We start from the raw sequence: 19,230 nt of genomic DNA, 5'->3' as shown, positions 1-19,230 counted from the left end.
GTTCCAGGCAGGCTGGTGTTTCCTCCGAGGCGCACTTGCCCCGAGTGTCGGGTCTGGGGACGCGGTCCCGGAGAGGGGAGAGGGGCCCCGGCCTGCGGCGGGAGGGGCATCGAGGGGCGACTGGCCGAGCCGGGGCGGAGGCGGCGGGCCCCGGCGGGGCGGGCCCTCGCGGGCGGCGGTGAAAGCTCCCGCACGGTCGGCTGCGAGCCCTGGGAGCAGGAGGCTCGGCGCGCAGACCAGCCCGGGAAGGAGCCGGGCGCCGTGGGAGCCTCGGGAGGGTCGCGGGGCGCGGGGGCGGGTTGGGGCCAGCCGGCCAGGCCGCGCCACCCTCCCCCGCCCCGCCGCGCCCTGGCTCCAGCGCCCGCGGAGCTGAGACTGAGCGCGCCAGCGCTCCGGGGCCGAGGCTCTGGGACAGACACTGCGAGGGAGGCGGCCGGCGCGGGCGCAGCACCCCTTTCTCTCGGTGAGTGGTGGGCGGCGGGCGGGGGGCGCCAACTTCGCCGCCAACTTGGGGCTGGGTTCCCGCGGCGCGCGAGCAAGGACGGCGGAAACAGGCGGGACACCCGGGGGGAGTCGCGCCCGCGCAGGACTCTCGGGGCGCAAGGAGGGGGCGGCTGGAGGACCCAGACCCTCGAGAACCCGGCCTTGGGTTTGGACCCGGGCAGCCAGAGAGGAGGTGAAGAAGAGGCCGAGGAGACAGGCGCGCGGCGGACGTGCGAAAAGGATGCGGGTGAAGCGCCCAAGACGTTCGTCCCCGGGGTCGCCGAGCCCCCCTCCTCCTTCGCCTGGCGCGGCGGCACCGCAGGAGCGGGGGAGTCTGGGCTGCCGCGGACCCCAACTGTTGCTGCTGGAAGCCACCGGGGCGGAGGGCGGGGAACAGGGCAGGGAGCTAGGGCCAGGGCTGGGATCGACCAGACCGAGGGGTTAGAAAGGAATCGAGAAGGCGAAAGGGGGCTGTGCGGCTCCCCAGCCCAGTGCCCCTGTTTCCCCAGGTCTGCTGGGCACCTGCTGCACAGTTGCCTTGGCGCCCAGACCCCTTCCCCCGCCGCGAGTCCCGACTCTTCCCTCCAGCTCTGCCCCATCTCCTCTGCCCCAGCCTAAGTCTCTCCCTCCTGCGACCTGGGAGAATCGGAGTGGGCTTCCAGAGTAGCGGCATCTTGCAGATGCTAGCCCGTGCCCGGCTCCCGGGCTTCCAGAGCGCGAAGGGAAGGGTAGGCAGAGAGGGCGCTGGGCGAGCGTGACCTGGCGCTGGGCCCTGGCTGCGCACCAGCCGCCTGCGCCAGTCTCTGGGGGCTTCACCCAGGATCCCCGACAGCGGGGAGGGGAAGCCCCGAGCCTCCTGTTTCCTGCCTAGGCAGGCAAGGCGGGGACACACGGAGCAAAGACACCAGGCAACCTGAACCTCCAGGTGCGTCCCGCGACCCTGCAAGGAGCTACTGGGTGAGCAAGACAGGAATTCCCGCCAGGCCCCGATGCCCACCCTATTCGTCCACTCGGTTTCCCAGCCCTGGTAGTCCAAGGGGACTTCTGGCTCGGTCCCCTAGCCCTCGGATGGTGGCGTCATCTTAGTTCAGTCCCTGACCCCAGGCCACAGGAAAATCGAGGAAAGAAACTTATTTGGGGAGGGTACCATTCCGCTGGCTGTATTTCGGAGCCCGTCCAGGTCTTGGCGGGGCTGGTGACTTTGAGCCTGTTTCTAAACTCCCGAAGAATAAGAGCGTGCAAGGGGCAGGTAGGAAGGTCCGGGACACTTGGGTTCGCCCAGGGCCCCGGGGCAGGCCTGGGCTGGTACCAGGGCCGCCTGCCAGACTGGCTTGGTCCCCCCACTGCGGGGCTCAGGATCACGACCCAGCTTGGGGGAGTAGGGGTGGGGGCGCAGGAGTCGCGGACGCCGGCGGGGGACAGCGTGGGGCGGGGGGCGCCGGGTGCGTGGTGCCCAGCTCTGCCGCCAGGAGGCGTGGCGCGGGTCCCCGCCCGGAGCCGCCGCCGCCGCCGCCGCCGCATCGCGAGTGTCCTTGAGCCGCGGGTGACGGTGGCTCTCGCTGCTCGCGCCCCCTCCTCCCGCGGGGGGAGCCTGATGCCACGTTCCCTGTGAATTATTTATCGCCGGCCTAAAAATACCCCGAACTTCACAGCCCGAGTGTAAGAGATTCCTGCGGAGGGGAGGGGGCGGGGCGTCCCGGGGGCCTGGGGGAGTCCGGGCTTGGTCAGCGGAGACTGGGGGCCGTAGCCTTGCAGGAGCGAGAACTCCGTGCCCCCAGCAGTGGGGCATACTAGAACGGCGGTCCCCTCCCCTGGCGCCTGGGTTCGGGTTTTGGCTGGGCAAAAAGGAGGGAAGGAAACCCGACGGCAAAGGAAGGGCGGCTCACCGGAAGGGCAGGGGGTCCGGGGTTCTGCTGGTGGGTGGGGAGGACTCCAGCTACCAAGTTTCCTAGCCTGGGAGAGGGGGAGCCATCGGTATCTCCGATGTGAGCCGGTGTGAGTGCGGGAGTGTGCATGTGCGTGCAGGTCTGTGCCAGGGGATCTGGCTGAGCTGCGGGGACCCAGGAAGAAGGCCCCCAGCCTGGGAAGGTGCTCAGACCCTTCCAGATGCTGCTGTGTCCTGAAGGATTGACCACTGCCATCCTCTCTGGGGCTCTTTGGGGATCTCTGTGTTCGTCAAACATTAGTTTAAGGGCTGTTTGTGGAAGGGGTGAGACCTTGAGTGGGTGGGTGGGCAGAGGTCTCTGAGACCATGTGTCTGCCCTCAAGGAGCTCGCAGTCCCGTGTGGGGCAGGGTGTTCATGAGTGCACACACACAGCTGCCGCAGGACAGAATGGAGGGGTGGAGGGGACTACTGCACAGAGCTCCCCACCCAGGAGGGGAAGCCAGGGCAAGGGGAAGAAGGGCAGCTGCCCCAGCCTGGCGACAGACCCTGCGCCTGGAGCCTGAAGCATGGAGGCAGGTGCCTGTGGGAGAGGGATTTCAGCTGGGCCCTGAAGGAGAGTAGACTTTTGTTGGGATGAGTACGTTCCAGCCTGGGGGATGCTGGAACAAGGCCTGGAGACGAGGGCAGAGTGGGGCTGTTTGGCCAGCAGACTGGCAGAGCTGTGGGCTCCAGGGATGGGAGGATGGTTGGTTGTGGTCAGGGTGCATCTGTGGGACTAAGCTGTCCGGACTTCATTTGTGGGCACCGGGGAGTAGCTGTCCCGTGTGAGGAGGGAGCAGTGGCTGGAGGGAGGCTTCAGCAGTGCAGTGGGGCTGGCGGGGGTGGGTAGATGGGGGGGGGGGGGGGGGAGGCCGGGGAGGAGATTGTGGTGGGGCAGAGCAGGGTTTGTCCCTCCTACCTCTGTCGGACGGCTGGGTTAGACAGGGTAATAAGACAGACGTCAGAAGCTCCTTGAGTCTGCCCCTTGCTATTTGGAGCCCAGAAACTTACCTAGTTTTGGCCCCTCTCTCTGGAGGTATTCTGGGATCCCTCCCCCATTTTAGGCCCCTTGGTTAGAGGTACAACCTGCCTCAACTCCTGCCCTCCCAGCCCAGGAGGACACCTTCCCTTTGGAGAGAGTCTCTGGTGTCCCCAGCCCAGGAGGATGCCTTCCTATTGGAGAGAGTGGGAACGAGAACACTTTCAGCTGTTATCAGACCCTTATTCCTGCACGTGAATGAGCTCTAGGTCCTTGGTTAAGAAAAGGTCTTGACTGGGGAGGCTGGAAGCTTGAGGGGAGTAGGGAGGGCAGGCTATTGGTGGAAAGAGAGATACATTTAGAAGAAGGAGGTTGGAGATGCTCATGGCAGACTGCTTATTCTGCCCCTTTGCAGTTGAGGAGCCTGGGCCCTTCATCCAGGGTAACACTGTCCAGAGAAGTAAAATAAATAAATACATAAAATGGGAGCCACAAGTGCAATTTAAAATTTTCTAGTAACCACATTAAAACAAATAGAAAGAAACAGGTGGCATTAATTTTAATAGTATATTTTCCTTGACTAAACATACCCCAAATGTTATTATTTCAACATGTAATTAAGATACAAATGTTTATGAGATTTTTACCTTCTTTTTCCCTATTGTCTTCGGTGTGCAGTGTGGGATGAAATTTTATACTGGTAGCAACATCCGTTTGGGTGAGAGATGTTTCCGGTACCCAATAGTCGTGTATGACTGGTGGCTCCTATACTGGGCAGCACAGATCTAGAGCTTATTACTGGGAGGCAGTGGTGGTAGGAGGTTTGGGGCTCCCCAGAGGGCAAGGAACCTCTAGGACCTGGAGGTGTGGGCAGAGGTGGGCACACAGAGGCCTTACAAGGGGAGCGACAAGCATGTCAGTGTCCTTTGTGGTCGAGATTTGACATCCCTGATTGGTGGTGGTAGCTGAGGCATGGCATGGCATTGATCGATCCCATGCCAGACTCAAACATGTCTCTGGGCTGTCAATTCTGTCCCTTCTGTGTCACTGTACTAGGGAACCATACACATGGGAAGACTTCAAGGGCACTAACATGAGAACAATATTCCCTTCCTTGCCAAAACTCCTGTCTTCTTAGCCTGAAATTCTACCACCTGGCACTTTAGCTTAAGGCTCAACTACCTCTTTCTTGGGAATGAGAACCCTTTCAGCTATTATCAGTCCTTTATGCCTTCCCGTGAATGAGCTCTAGATCCTTAGCTAAGAGAATGTCTTGAGGGGGAGGCTGGGAAGTTTGAGGGAAGTAGGGAGGGAAGGGTGGAAAGAGAAATACATTTAGAAAAAAATGAGGTTGGAGGTGCTAACAGCAGCATGCTCATTCTGCAGATTTGACTCTAAGTTCCTGGAGGGGAGGGACCATGTCTCACCCATAGGGACATTCCACCATCCAGTGCCTACTGCAGGGAAGGGGCTCAGCACACATGGGCCAATTTATGTTTCTGCACTAAAGTGAGTCTAGTGGGTTCCCCTGGAGGGATCCTTTCAGTGCCACCTTGGGGAGAAGAGGAACTTTCCTGAATGTTCCCGGTAGCCTCTTGCACTTCCCTGCTCTCTGGATTCCTTAGAGAGAACTAGAGACCCAAGAAGGCCCATATATCTGTAAGACATTAGGTTTTGGATTAAAAAAAGAGAAATTTGGTGGCAGGCAAAAGGAAGGCCCTGTGAGAAAGCTGGAGCCTGCCCAGCCATTGTCTCGGGCCCCAGCCCTGAAGGGCATCTGCCTTTCCGAGGCGTGGTTTCTGGCAACTTCTTGATTTTCGTGAGCATTTCTGTAGCAGAAATGTGCAGATCCTGGGGGAGGTGGAAGGGCTAGAGTGGCAGACTCATCCTGTCCACCCTTTAGGTCTCCCCTGCTCAGAAGTTTTGTTGGGGATGTGATGAAGATGGAAGAGGTGGCAGTGCTGTGGCCGATGGCCAGCTGGGAGGGAGAGCAACATCCGCGGGCACCACTCCACGGAGGCTTTGCGTTACCCTCACTGCTGTGGCTCTTGGTCCCAATCCAAAATAATGACATTTAGCAAGGATACATGTCAGGCCCCTGGATCGGGTTAAAAAAGATCCTGCACGCCAGTGATGGCCTGAGAGGCCAGCCCACAAGCTCATGTGAAACGAGACCAAACCCCAGCTCAGCAGCTTGGGGTTTCGGGTACCCCTGAGCTCTGAACAAGTCAGCGCTGTTGCACCCTGCTGCGTAAGAGCTGCTACTAGCTGAGGCCACAGAAGGAAGGGCTGTAGTGACGTCCAGTGCTCAGGAGGAGGGGGCTCTGTGCCAGGCAGAGCCATGAAGAGGAGGGCCCTCTGTGCCAGGCAGAGCCATGCAGAGGAGGGCCCTTGGGGCTGGCCCCATGGCAAGCAGGGCACACTGACCAGTAGCACAGGTCCTGGTGAGAGACAGATGGAAGATCCTGTTTAGACTACAGAGAGGAATGGTGACGGGGCGGGGGGTTGAGGGTGATGCAAGAGCTGTCTTCCTTCACCTGGCTGGGGGCCTGTCACCTGCAGGATAAAGTCACTAATCCCAGCAAATAGCCTGTTAGCTCATCTAAGTCCCCACATTGCTGTGATGATTTCAGGCAAAAAAACATGGCTCAGAGAGGCTAAGTGACTTCCCTAAGATCACACAGCCAGTTAGTGGCAGAACTGGGACATGAACTCAGATCTGTCTGACTCAAATCCATGCACTTGAACCCCAGACTAGCATTTTCAGTATAACTTCCTAGGGCAGAGCCCGGTGGCTGAGTTTCGGAAGGCCTTGCCTTTCCAGCCAAGTGTGCAGTTCATCGGTAGACTGGAGGGTTGGGTCCCGGTCGTGGCTCCTCTTCTTCCCCGGCCCTTGCTCTTCTGGGATGACCTTGGGATGCTCAACTAACCTCTGTCTCTTTCTCTTTGTCTGTGTCTGTCTGTCTCCCTCTCTCTCCACCTCTGTTGGGAGAGGGAGGTTTTCCCTTCTTCTCTTTCATCTTCTGTATGTGTGCCCCTCTGTCCCTCCTGCCTGTCCATCCACCTCTCTCCCCTCCTGCCTGTCCATCCACCCCTCTCCCCTCCTGCCTGTCCATCCACCCCTCTCCCCTCCTGCCTGCCCATCCACCTCGCTCCAAACCTGTTTCCCTACCTGTGCTTGTCCTGGTCTCTCCGCAGGACCCTCCGGTGGACATGGGTGGGGCCCTGGGGCCGGCCCTGTTGCTCACCTCGCTCTTCGGTGCCTGGGCGGGGCCGGGGCCGGGGCAGGGCGAGCAGGGCATGACGGTGGCCGTGGTGTTTGGCAGCTCAGGGCCGCCCCAGGCCCAGGTCCGTGCCCGCCTCACCCCCCAGAGCTTCCTGGACCTGCCCCTGGAGATCCAGCCGCTCACAGTGGGGGTCAACAACACCAACCCCAGCAGCCTCCTCACCCAGATCTGCGGCCTCCTGGGTGCTGCCCGCGTCCACGGCATTGTCTTTGAGGACAACGTGGGCACCGAGGCGGTGGCCCAGATCCTTGACTTCATCTCCTCCCAGACCCATGTGCCCATCCTCAGCATCAGCGGAGGCTCCGCTGTGGTCCTCTCCCCCAAGGTGCATGTCCAAACTCATGTCCCCTCGTGCCTCAGACCTGGAGCCAGGCTGGGGCGGGGGGTGCTTAGGCTCTGGGAAGCTGGGATTAGACGGGACCGGCACGGAGGTGGGGGCTGAGGGCATGACGTGGGTGATGGGGAGATGGCTATGGGAATGACAGCCCATGTTCTAGAGGAGAGACATTCTGGGCTGCCCTCACATTGTGTCCGGATGAGGGGTAGGCAGGGTGCAGGCCCACCTCCGGCTGCGGGGCTCAGGCCCCAGCCCTCCTCCTGTCTGCTGCCCTCAGCTTCCTAGGTCAGGGTGAAGACCCAGAGGGCCGGCGGGCGTGGAGGTGGTCGGGCAGTGGTAGTTCACCTGTGGGGTGAGCACTCCAGGGAACCCTGGAGCCCTGGGGGGGCAGAAACAGCCCTGCCCTTGCAGGACTGGGGGAGAACGTTCCAAACACACACCCATCCGCAGTTACAACTGGGACAAGCATTCTGAAAGAAAAACACAGGATGCTGTGAGGCAGCTCACGCATGGCTCATGCATAGGGTGTTGGCCAGGGAAGGTCTCTGGAGAAATGATGTCTAGGCTGAGGGCCTAAGGGCGAGTCAGTGGGGAGGGGGAGAGGCCCAGGCAGAGGAGCAGGTGGGATGAAGTTCCCAAGGCGGGGAAGGAGCTCAGAGCTTTGGAGGAAAGCCTGGAGAAGGAGGTGGGGGCCTGGCCACCTGGGAAGACATTTGGGCTTTTCCCTAAGCAAGTGGGCAGCCAGGGCAGGGCAAGCGGGCTGTGACGGTGGCCATGGTCCGTGCCCGCCTTAGCCCTGTGAGCTTCCTAGACCTGCCCCTGGTAATCTAGCCACTCAGGGAAGAGCAGAGGAGAGTCGAGGCAAGAGACGGATCTGATTTGCCTTTGTTTCGTTAATTTTTATATGAAGAATTTTGAGTATACATTAAAAAGCATAAGGAAGGCTTATATATCCCCCATTCGCTCTGGTCATCCACCCCAGCCTCACCACCACCCCCTTTCCCTTCTTCTGTGTTAATTTGAAGCGAAGCCCAGGCATCCTCTTATTCCATCCATAAATATTTCAGTATGTATCCCTGGCAGATAAGGGATTAAGAAAGTAAAACCACCATACATCATCACGTCTAAAAAATAATAAAAATTCCTTCAAATATCCAGACAATGTTCAAATTTCCCCATTGTCTCATAACTGTCATAAATGTTTATTTTGCAGCCTGTTTGCTCGAATCAAGAGCCAAATCAGGTCCACACGTGCCGGTTGGTTGGTGTGGCTTCTAAGTTTCTCTCAACCTCTGGGCCCCTCCTCTGTCTCTCCCTCTTTTTTCCTTGCAATTTGTTTGTTGAAGAAACTGCATTGCTTGGCCTCTGAATTTTCCCTTATTTGCTTTTTTAAAAGACTGGGACAGTGGCAGCAGTGAGACCAGTTAGGAGGGGACTGCGCTGGCCCCGGTGCCAGCCGGCAGTGCCTTGGGCTTTTGTGGTGGCAGGGGGTGGAGAGGAGCTTTCCCACCCTCAGGGCTCCGACCAGGATGGTGCTTCCCAGTTCTCTTGGGGCCCCGGCGTAAGATCTCAGGACACTGGCTCTCAACCCTCATCGTGCACTTAGGAAATACAGACACCTGGAATTCAGATTCAGGTGGTCTGGGGCAGCGCTTCTCAGTCTAGCGGGCTCAAGGATCCACTGAAGGGCTTGTTAGAATACAGATGCCAGGCGCCATACCCAGCGACTCCGATCCAGTCGGTGTGGGGTGCGACCTGAGAATCTGCATTTCTGACAAACTCCCCGGTGGTGCTGATGCTGCGGGTCTGCGGGCCAGCGTGGTGGGCTGGGGGCCGGGCATGACCATGCTAATGGGCAGCGGGGAACCACGTTGGGGCGGGAGGCGCAGGCCAGGGGACTCCAGGAATGCGGAGCATCCACCGGCGCAAGGGCGCCTGGGAGCGGATGGCGGGGCCGAGGTCGAGTAAGGGGCGCGAGGCGGGGCTCAGCCCGCCCCGCCCCGGCTCAGGCCCCGCCCCGCCCCCAGGAGCCGGGCTCCGCCTTCCTGCAGCTGGGCGTGTCCCTGGAGCAGCAGCTGCAGGTGCTGTTCAAGGTGCTGGAAGAGTACGACTGGAGCGCCTTCGCGGTCATCACCAGCCTGCACCCGGGCCACGCGCTCTTCCTGGAGGGCGTGCGCGCTGTCGCCGACGCCAGCCACCTGAGCTGGCGGTTGCTGGACGTGGTCACGCTAGAGCTGGGCCCGGGAGGGCCGCGCGCGCGCACCCAGCGCCTGCTGCGCCAGCTCGACGCGCCCGTGTTCGTGGCCTACTGCTCGAGCGAAGAGGCCGAGGTGCTCTTCGCCGAGGCGGCGCAGGCCGGCCTGGTGGGGCCCGGCCACGTGTGGCTGGTGCCCAACCTGGCGCTGGGCAGCACCGATGCGCCCCCTGCCACCTTTCCCGTGGGCCTCATCAGTGTCGTCACCGAGAGCTGGCGCCTCAGCCTGCGCCAGAAGGTCCGCGACGGCGTGGCCATTCTGGCCCTGGGCGCCCACGGCTACCGGCGCCAGCACGGAACCCTGCCAGCCCCGGCCGGGGACTGCCGCGCTCACCCTGGGCCCGTCAGCCCTGCCCGGGAGGCCTTCTACAGGTGGGCGCCTGCCCGGGGCATAGGGTTAGGGAGGTGGGGAGCACTTCAGGGGGCCTGGGTGGCAGTGAGCTTGGGCTGGCCAGCTACACCTCCCACTAGCTGCGTGCCTGGGGGCACATTACCCCACCTGTCTGGGCCTTAGTGTCTTCATCTGAAAAAACAGCAGGTGTCAGGGTGTGGCAAGGATCGTGGGGCCAATATAGGGAAGCACTTTGAACAATAAACACAATCAAGGCCACCTGCTGTCGGTGGCGGTAGTGAGACAGAGGCAGGGGTGCCTGGTCCTTGGCAGGGCTGCAGGCATTTCTCCCCTCTGGCAGGCACCTACTGAATGTCACCTGGGAGGGCCGAGACTTCTCCTTCAGCCCTGGTGGGTACCTGGTCCAGCCCACCATGGTGGTGATCGCCCTCAACCGGCACCGCCTCTGGGAGATGGTGAGAAGGGGGTGAGCCCAGGGGCCCTCAGTGTCCTCTCATTTTGTCCCCGCCTCCTCTTGTGCCCACAGCTGAGTAGAGAGTCCCTCTGTCCCTTATCCAACCCCTCATCTTCCAGGTCTCAGCTGAAACAAACATCTCCTCCATTGGGAAGCCTCCAGGTGCCCCGGGGTGGGTGAGGTGCCCTGCTCTGGGCTCCCATATACCCCAGCTTCCCTCCACTCTAGAACATTTCAAGCGCTCCTATCTCCTGGTCCTGCCCCTGCAGGAGTAACCCATGACCATGCTGGCCAGACAGGCTTGTAAACAATATGGAGAGATCAGTGCTTGAGTAGACGTGTGCAAAAGATTGTGGGATTGGAGATGAGGAACAGGAATGAGTTCTGCCTTCAAAGGAAGAAACTGAGGAAGAGGCCACAGAAGATGGGATATTTGAGCTGGGCTGTGGAGGTTTGAGTAGGAGCCCACCAGGAAGAGGTGTTAGCCTGGAAGACAGAGAGGCAGAAGGGTTTGGGGCATTTTTAAGTGATGCAGGGGTGTGTTTGGGGCTGTGGAGACTGAGGAGGTAGGAGTGATGGGGGGACACTGGACCTGAGCATGAAGGGCCTTGAATGCTCAGCTAAGGACTTTCTGTCAAAGTCAGGGGACCAGTACAGTGAGTGAGACAGGGTCAGGTCTGGGCTTTAGGAAGACGCTGTGGGTCAGTGTGGAGCTGGATTGGAGAACACAGGGACCCGGGGCTGGGGGAGGCTGCTAGGAGCAGCCCTACTCTGACCTGCCCCAGCGTCCCCAGGTGACAGAGGGGGATTCTTGGCCCTGACAGGCTCCACCTAGAGGGTGGGGGCTGTAGGGCTGGAGGTCCCAGGCTGAGACTGTCACCCTCCACAGGTGGGGCGCTGGGAGCATGGCGTCCTATACATGAAGTACCCCGTGTGGCCTCGCTACAGTGCCTCTCTGCAGCCCGTGGTGGACAGTCGGCACCTGACGGTGGCCACGCTGGAAGAGAGGCCCTTTGTCATTGTGGAGAGCCCTGACCCTGGCACAGGAGGCTGCGTCCCTAACACCGTGCCCTGCCGCAGGCAGAGCAACCACACCTTCAGGTCTGCGGAGTGCCCTGGGAGGCTGGTGTGAGCTGGGTGCTGCTGTGTGATGGTCAGGTGTCGTGTATGTCTCATGCTTGGGTGTGGGGCAGGGGTCCACGTGCCAGGCTGGGAGGAGCGGCTGGGGAGGGACTGGGCCACGACGTGCTCTAACTCCCGGTGGTCTCATGGTGGCATGACTGCAGCAGCGGGGACGTGGCCCCCTACACCAAGCTCTGTTGTAAGGGATTCTGCATCGACATCCTCAAGAAGCTGGCCAGGGTGGTCAAATTCTCCTACGACCTGTACCTGGTGACCAACGGCAAGCATGGCAAGCGGGTGCGCGGCGTATGGAACGGCATGATTGGGGAGGTAGGCCCCACCCCACTCCCTCCTCACCTGCCCTGCCTGTCTGCCTGCTGCCCAGGCCCCATGCGGCTCTCAGATGCCCTCTAGAGGGGGGCATGGGCTATCACCAGTGATGACTCCTGGGATGGTCAGTACTGAAAGCTGAGCTCTGAGGGCCCCAGAGGGAATGACTGATTTAGCCGGTGGGTGTTAGAAGGGGTGCCTGGAGGTGCCTGTGAAGTGTGTCTACCCCTCGGGAGCCCTTTTTCCAAACCTCCGTGGCGTCCGGCCCCCAGGTGTACTACAAGCGGGCAGACATGGCCATCGGCTCCCTCACCATCAATGAGGAGCGCTCCGAGATCGTAGACTTCTCTGTGCCCTTCGTGGAGACGGGCATCAGTGTGATGGTGGCTCGCAGCAATGGCACCGTCTCCCCCTCGGCCTTCCTGGGTGAGGCCCAGGGTGGGCAGAGATGGCTTCGGGGCCAGAGGGACCCACAAGGAGGGTGTGTACAACTTGGGTGGAGATGGGGAGTTGAGTGGGCTCTCAGAGGCCAAGCACAGCAGCCTTGGGTCTTGGAGGCTGGCTGGAGGTGAGTGGAAAGGAGACGGGAGAAGTGAGGTCGGTGTTCGGTTCTAGGTATGGCTGCCAGGCGAGGGGGGCGTTGGGAGTGTGGGATGGGTCACGCTGCCACTGTGAGTGACAGGAAAACTTGGCAGGCAGGCTGGCCTCAGGATGGGCCATGGGCCAGGACCGTGGAACACGTGGGGGAGGCCCGTGGGGAGTTGAGGAGTGAGTGTAGTGTGGGAAGAGGTGTGTTGCTTCCGGGGTGAGGAGTCCAGCATTGGTTGGGCAGCCAGGTCCCATGCTGGGTCCTGGGGCTACAGCCATAGTCCTTGCCTTCCCACAGTGCCCAGTCAGAGGTCACGTGGGACATGCAGTGTGAGGTGGCAGAGAGCTGTGAGCACAGGCAAGGGGCAGGGGAAGAGCTGAGGCTGGCCAGGCAGGAGTGAAAACCCCGGCTCTGCCCCGTCCTACTGTGTGGCCTTGGGCAAGCCACAGAACCTCTCTGAGCAGGCTCCTCAGCCATGGAAGAGAGAGAAAAAAACCCACTTCATAGCATAGCAAGGGCTCATGGCAGGAGTGATTTCTCTTCCTCCCTGTCTCCCTCTCTCCTTCCCTCTCTTTCTTTCTTCTTCTTCTTTCCTTTTTTTTTTTTTTTTTGTTTTTTTTTAAGATGGGGTCTTCCTCTGTCACCCAGGCTGGAGTGCAGTGGTGCCATCTCGGCTCACTACAGCCTGGAACTCCTGGGCTCAAGTGATCCTCCCACCTCAGCCTCTTGAGTAGCTGGGACCACAGGTGCATGCCGCCACACCTGGCTAATTTTTGTATTTTGTGTAGAGACAGGTTTTCACTATGTTGCCCAGGCTGGTCTCCAAACTCCTGGACTCAAGCAGTCCACATGCCTCAGCCTCCCAAAATGCTGGGATTACAGGTGTGAGCCACTGCACCTGGCCAACAATAGTGATTTCTTTTCTTTCTTTTTTTTGAGACTGAGTCTCGCTCTGTTGCCCAGGCTGGAGTGCAGTGGTGCAATCTCAGCTCACTGCAACTGATGCCTCCCGGGTTCAAGTGATTCTCCTGCCTCAGCCTCCTGAGTAGCTGGGACTACAGGCATGTGTCACCATGCCTGGCTAATTTTTGTATTTTTAGTAGAGACGGGGTTTCACCATGCTGGCCAGGCTGGTCATGAACTCCTGATCTCAGGTGATCTGCCAACCTCGTCCTCCCCGAGTGCTGAGATTACAGGTGAGAGCCACCAAGCCCAGCCAGCAGTAGTGATTTCTTACTCTAGGAGATAGAAACAGTCTTGTCCGAGGCCTGGGGTGGGTCTCTCCAGTTCCCTGGGCACGGGTTTCCATGTTGGTAGGATGAGGAGTAAGACTTGGCCTCAGGGGCCCTGATTCTAGGCGGAAGCACCAGATCATCCACCTGGGGCCAGGCAGGGGTTGTGAAGTCAAAAGAACGTTTCTTCGGGTGGGTGACTTGTACCTGTCCCAGGGAAGTGGGGGGCGGGGGCAGACCAAGGATGCTGGAGATCCTGACCTCTTTTGGGGGCCTCTCCTGGGGCTCTGCTGCTCTGAGTCAGGGGCCCCCTTGGCTGGGTCCGCAGAGCTGGTGGGCCCCTACTTTGACCACGTGGACCCCACCTGTCTCCACCCAGTGCTTCTGGGCTGGGGGCAGGGACAGGGAACATGCGGAGGCCTCTGAACTGCCTCCCTCTGTCCCCAGAGCCATACAGCCCTGCAGTATGGGTGATGATGTTTGTCATGTGCCTCACCGTGGTGGCCATCACCGTCTTCATGTTCGAGTACTTCAGCCCCGTCAGCTACAACCAGAACCTCACTAGAGGCAAGAGTAAGCCTCGCCTGGACCTGGCAGGAGGGGCGGGCCTGGGCTCCCTGAGGGTTGGGCTCGGGGCAGTGGGTCCTCCAGAAAATACCTTTGGGAGGTCCCTTGCCTTTGGATGACACATGCTGGGGGCCAGTCAGGTCACACACACACACAGACACGCACACATGGGCGAGCTCACTTGACCTGGTGAGGGAATGGCCAGGGACAGGTCCCCCCCAAGGCCAGGCTGAGCCCTGAGCCCTTTCATGGTGGGCAGGAGGAGCCCCAGCATCCCCCTCTTGCCCCCAGAGTCCGGGGGCCCATCTTTCACCATCGGCAAGTCCGTGTGGCTGCTGTGGGCGCTGGTCTTCAACAACTCGGTGCCGATCGAGAACCCGCGGGGCACCACCAGCAAGATCATGGTTCTGGTCTGGGCCTTCTTTGCTGTCATCTTCCTCGCCAGCTACACGGCCAACCTGGCCGCCTTCATGATCCAGGAGCAATACATCGACACTGTGTCGGGCCTCAGTGACAAGAAGGTTGTGGGGCCACAGCTGGTGGGGGTGGGGGGACACTGAGGGTAGAGACAGGCCGTGAGTGGGCAGACCCAGGACAGTCAGAGTCTGGGGAATTTGAGCTGGAGGCTGGGGCAGGAAGAAGCTTCAGGGCCTGCTGAGGAGGGGCTGGGGGCTGGGGCAAGAGATGGCTCAGGGTCACCGACTGAGAGGCTTTGGGTAAGTCTCTCCCTGTCTTGGGCCTCAGAGTCTCCATTTGGAAAACACAGGAGTGGCCTAGACAGCCTTTAAGACCTTCTGCTCTGACTATGCAAGTCCACACTGTGGGGCTGGGCTCTGGGGTGGGTTTGGGGCTTTGGTGCCTAGAAGGCTGGAGGAAGGGTTGTGACTGGCTGCTGCCCTCCACCTGCAGTTTCAGCGGCCTCAAGATCAGTACCCACCTTTCCGCTTTGGCACGGTGCCCAACGGCAGCACAGAGCGGAACATCCGCAGTAACTACCGTGACATGCACACCCACATGGTCAAGTTCAACCAGCGCTCGGTGGAGGATGCGCTCACCAGCCTCAAGATGGGGTGGGTCCCCAGCCCTGCACCCGCTGTCTCCATCCACGTGTCTCCCCAGTGACCAGCCTTAGCTCTCAATGTAGGGACAGTGGGACTGAGCTGCCCTGCAGGACTCCTAGGGTTGGAGGGAGGAGATCTTGGGGCAGAGTGGAGCTTGAGGCAAAAATGGAAGGCCACCATGTGTCTCAGAACATAGCTGTGGTGCCGACCGAAGTTCAGCCTCAGCCTGAGGTGGTGGCTGGGACATCCTCTGAGCCTTAGGAGCCTGGAGGGGGTGGGCAGAAAGGGTGGTGTCTTCTGGGAACAGACAGTCCCCTGGCCACTCTGCGGAGGAGGGTGGGAGGGGTCCTCACTGCATCCAGGACCCCAGACAACCAGACAAGGCTCTGCCTATTGGTTCCTCCCGGGGGTGCCCAACAAGCTCATGTGGTTTAGACCCCTGTCACGCCCCAGTTTCGGTGTCCCCTCCCCTCCCATGTGGTCCCTAGCTCTGAGGCTCAGCCTGTCCCCAGGAAGCTGGATGCCTTCATCTATGATGCTGCTGTCCTCAACTACATGGCAGGCAAGGACGAGGGCTGCAAGCTGGTCACCATTGGGTCTGGCAAGGTCTTTGCCACCACTGGCTACGGCATCGCCATGCAGAAGGACTCCCACTGGAAGCGGGCCATAGACCTGGCGCTCCTGCAGTTCCTGGGGGACGGTGGGTACTGCCACTGCTGGGATGCCCAGGGTGGGCTGTGGAGCCCAAGGTTGTCAGCATTTCCACCACCACTCAAGTTCCCAAGGCCTGTGGGCAGGGAGAGGTCTCTGGGGAGTGAAAGGCTGGGGCAGTTGAGGGGGGCAGGTATAGGAGCAACTGGAGAGAGACTTGAGGAAGGGATAGGTGTGCAGGGAGGGAGCAGGAACTGGCCTAGAGACTCCCTCAAAGGCAGGAAGACAGGAAGGGGCTCAGGCCTCATGGTGGGGGTGTGGATAGGTGGAGTGGCTGAACTCCTTTCTTCTTCCCTAAGATCCCTCCCATGATCTCTCCCAGATGAGCACCGCCTTTGCTCGGTATAGTATCGCCATGGCCATCTTGAGATTACGGATCTGCTTAGTCCCACATGTGTGAGTGGTCCAGCCCAGCCTGCCCCCAAACCCAGGGAGAGCTTTGTGTTTAGAGGAGTTCCATTCTTGTTAGATAAGACATGGTCTAGACTGGGTGTGGTGGCTCATGGCTATAACCCCAGCACTTTGGGAGGCTGAGGTGGGAGGATCACTTGAAGTCAAGAGTTTGAGACCAGCCTGGGCAACACAGCAAGATCCTGTCTCTATAAATAAAATTTTTAAAAAATTAGGCACACACCTATAATCCCAGCTACTTGGGAGGCTGAGGCAGGAGGATCCCTTCAGTCCAGGAGTTTGAGGCTGCAGTGAGCCATGATTGTGCCACTGTACTCCAGCCTGGGCGACAGAGTGAGACCCTGTCTCAAAAATAAATAAATAAATAAATAAATAACAAATCTGATTTTTCAAACCATATAATAATGACAGTGGCCAGGTGAGGTGGCCCATACCTGTAATCCCAGCACTTTGGGAGGCCAAGGTGTGAGGGACTGCTTAAGTCTAGGAGATCGGGATCAGCCTGGACAACATGGGGATACCCTCTCTCTACAAAAGATACAAAAATTAGCCAGGCGTGGAGGTGTGCCTGTAGTCCCAGACACTCAGGGGGCTGAGGTGGAAGGATCGCTCGAACCTAGGAGATCCAGGCTGCAGTGAGCCATGATCACACCACTGCACTCCAGCCTGGATGACAGAGCATGACTGTCTCAATAATAATAATAATAATAATAATAATAATAATAATAATAATAATAATAATAATAGTGATCACAATGCGTGTCTCTTAGGAGTCTAGGCCTTTTGTCTCTGTGTGCCCAGCTCCATGAGTGGCATGTAGACGGTTAATAAGTATATGAAGATGAGTGAATGAATGAATGTTAACATTTACCCAATCAACAAGCCTTTACTGGGGGTGCACAGGGGGAGGACCCAAAGGCCAGCATTGCCCACTCCAGTCTGCACCCTGCTTTCCTATTTCCTTGCTCACTGACTCTCCACTCCCCGCCCCCAACACCCTGCCCGGGCCAGGCTAGATCCCCATGTGGTCCGCTTGAGGAAGAAGTGGGTGGCGCCCTGGCCCCAGATCCATTCTTACTCCAGGCTTGTGGTGAGCTTTGTGAGGGGGTTGCTTATAGGGGGGTTTCCTGAGCCAGATGTGTATCCCCGCTCAACTCCAGGAGAGACACAGAAACTGGAGACAGTGTGGCTCTCGGGGATCTGCCAGAATGAGAAGAACGAGGTGATGAGCAGCAAGCTGGACATCGACAACATGGCAGGTGTCTTCTACATGCTGCTGGTGGCCATGGGGCTGGCCCTGCTGGTCTTCGCCTGGGAGCACCTGGTCTACTGGAAGCTGCGCCACTCGGTGCCCAACACATCCCAGCTGGACTTCCTGCTGGCTTTCAGCAGGGTGGGTGCCCGTCCCTCCCCACACAAGCCAAAGCTTTAAGGGCACCTACCCAGATAAGTACAGGCTGGCCATGGCCCATTCCCAGAGGTAAAACCAAGGTTCTGGCCGGGCTCGTGGCTCATGCCTGTAATCTCAACAGTTTGAGAGGCTTAGGCCAGTGGATCCCTTGAGTCCAGAAGTTCGAGACCAGCCTGGGCAACATGGCAAAACCCCATCTCTACAGAAAATAAAAGAATGAGCTGGGCGTGGTGGTGCGCGCCTGCAGTCCCAGCTACTCAGGAGGCTGAGTTGGGAGGATCGCTTGAACCCAGGAGGCAGAGGTTGCAGTGAGCCGAGATGGCACCACTGCACTCCCGCCTGGGCAGCAGAGTGAGACCCTGTGTCAAAAAAAAAAAAAAAAAAAGAAAGAAAAAAAGGCCAAAGTCCTGAGAAGTGGCATGGCTCACCAGGGTGGCAGGGTTGAAGAGGGGCAGAGCCCTCCCCCCACAGGTGTGCCCAGGTTGGAACCTTCATGTGCCAGGTGCTAACTAGAGTGATTAGGAGAATGAGTCACCCTGGGCGCTCAGACCACTCATTCATCTGCAAAGCACGGTGTCTGGCACATGGGAGATGCTTCCCAGTTAGCTGCTTCCTGAGACTTAGAGAAGGCTGATGATGCCTTGGGACCAGGCGGGGACAATAGTGGCGGGTCCCTGAGCAGAGGGCGCTGCTCATGGCCTGTCGTCTCCCTACCGCCCAGGGCATCTACAGCTGTTTCAGCGGGGTGCAGAGCCTGGCCAGCCCACCGCGGCAGCCCAGCCCGGACCTCACGGCCAGCTCGGCCCAGGCCAGCGTGCTCAAGATGCTGCAGGCGGCCCGCGACATGGTGACCACGGCGGGCGTGAGCAGCTCCCTGGACCGCGCCACTCGCACCATCGAGAACTGGGGTGGCGGCCGCCGTGCACCCCCACCGCCCCCCTGCCCGACCCCGCGGTCTGGCCCCAGCCCATGCCGGCCCACCCCCGGCTCGCCCCCAGAGCCGAGCCCCAGGGGCTGGGGACCGCCAGGCGGGGGTCGCGCGGCGCTTGTGCGCAGGGCTCCGCAGGCCCCGGGCCGTCCCCCCACGCCGGGGCCGCCCCTGCCCGACGTCTCCCGAGTGCCGCGCCGCCCAGCCTGGGAGGCGCGGTGGCCGGTGCGGGCCGGGCACTGCGGGAGGCACCTCTCGGCCTCCGAGCGGCGCGCGCTCCCAGAGCGGCCCCTGTCGCCCGCGCGCTGTCACTACAGCTCCTTTCCTCGAGCCGACAGATCCGGCCGCCCCTTCCTCCCGCTCTTCCCAGAGCACCCGGAGCCGGAGGACCTGCCGGTGCTCGGGCTGGAGCAGCTGGCCCGGCGGGAGGCCCTGCTGCACGCAGCTTGGGCCCGGGGCTCGCGCCCGCGCCACGCTTCCCTGCCCAGCTCCCTGGCCGAGGCCTTCGCTCGGCCCAGCTTGCTGCCCGCTGGGTGCACCTGCCCCACCTGCGCCCGCCCCGACGGCCACTCGGCCTGCAGGCGCTTGGCGCAGGCGCAGTCGATGTGCCTGCCGACTTACCGGGAGGCCTGCCAGGAGGGCGAGCAGGCAGAGGCCCCCGCCTGGCGGCACAGACAGCATGTCTGCCTGCACGCCCACGCCCACCTGCCGTTTTGCTGGGGGGCTGTCTGTCCTCACCTTCCACCCTGTGTCAGCCATGGCTCCTGGCTCTCTGGGGCCTGGGGGCCTCTGGGGCA

At 60.2% G+C, this 19,230-nt stretch overlaps 1 protein-coding gene across 1 annotated transcript; it reads left to right on the top strand.

The window, feature by feature from the left end:
• The first annotated feature begins 1,047 nt into the window (after positions 1-1,047).
• On the top strand, positions 1,048-17,731 carry GRIN2C (glutamate ionotropic receptor NMDA type subunit 2C). The gene is made up of 12 exons (XM_023211870.1): positions 1,048-1,440; positions 6,586-6,999; positions 9,039-9,637; positions 9,958-10,072; positions 10,961-11,172; positions 11,358-11,523; positions 11,796-11,949; positions 13,792-13,917; positions 14,203-14,432; positions 14,821-14,981; positions 15,485-15,672; positions 17,255-17,731. Exons 2-12 carry the CDS (start codon positions 6,601-6,603, stop codon positions 17,524-17,526), a joined length of 2,622 nt encoding a protein of 873 aa, XP_023067638.1. The 5' UTR covers positions 1,048-1,440; positions 6,586-6,600; the 3' UTR covers positions 17,527-17,731.
• The last annotated feature ends 1,499 nt before the right edge of the window (positions 17,732-19,230 follow it).

This window comes from Piliocolobus tephrosceles, chromosome 16 (assembly GCF_002776525.5).
Source record: "Piliocolobus tephrosceles isolate RC106 chromosome 16, ASM277652v3, whole genome shotgun sequence".
Taxonomy (NCBI): domain Eukaryota; kingdom Metazoa; phylum Chordata; class Mammalia; order Primates; family Cercopithecidae; genus Piliocolobus; species Piliocolobus tephrosceles.
The sequence above is the reverse complement of the archived record's forward strand: the minus strand, read 5'-3'. Positions and strand labels throughout refer to the sequence as shown.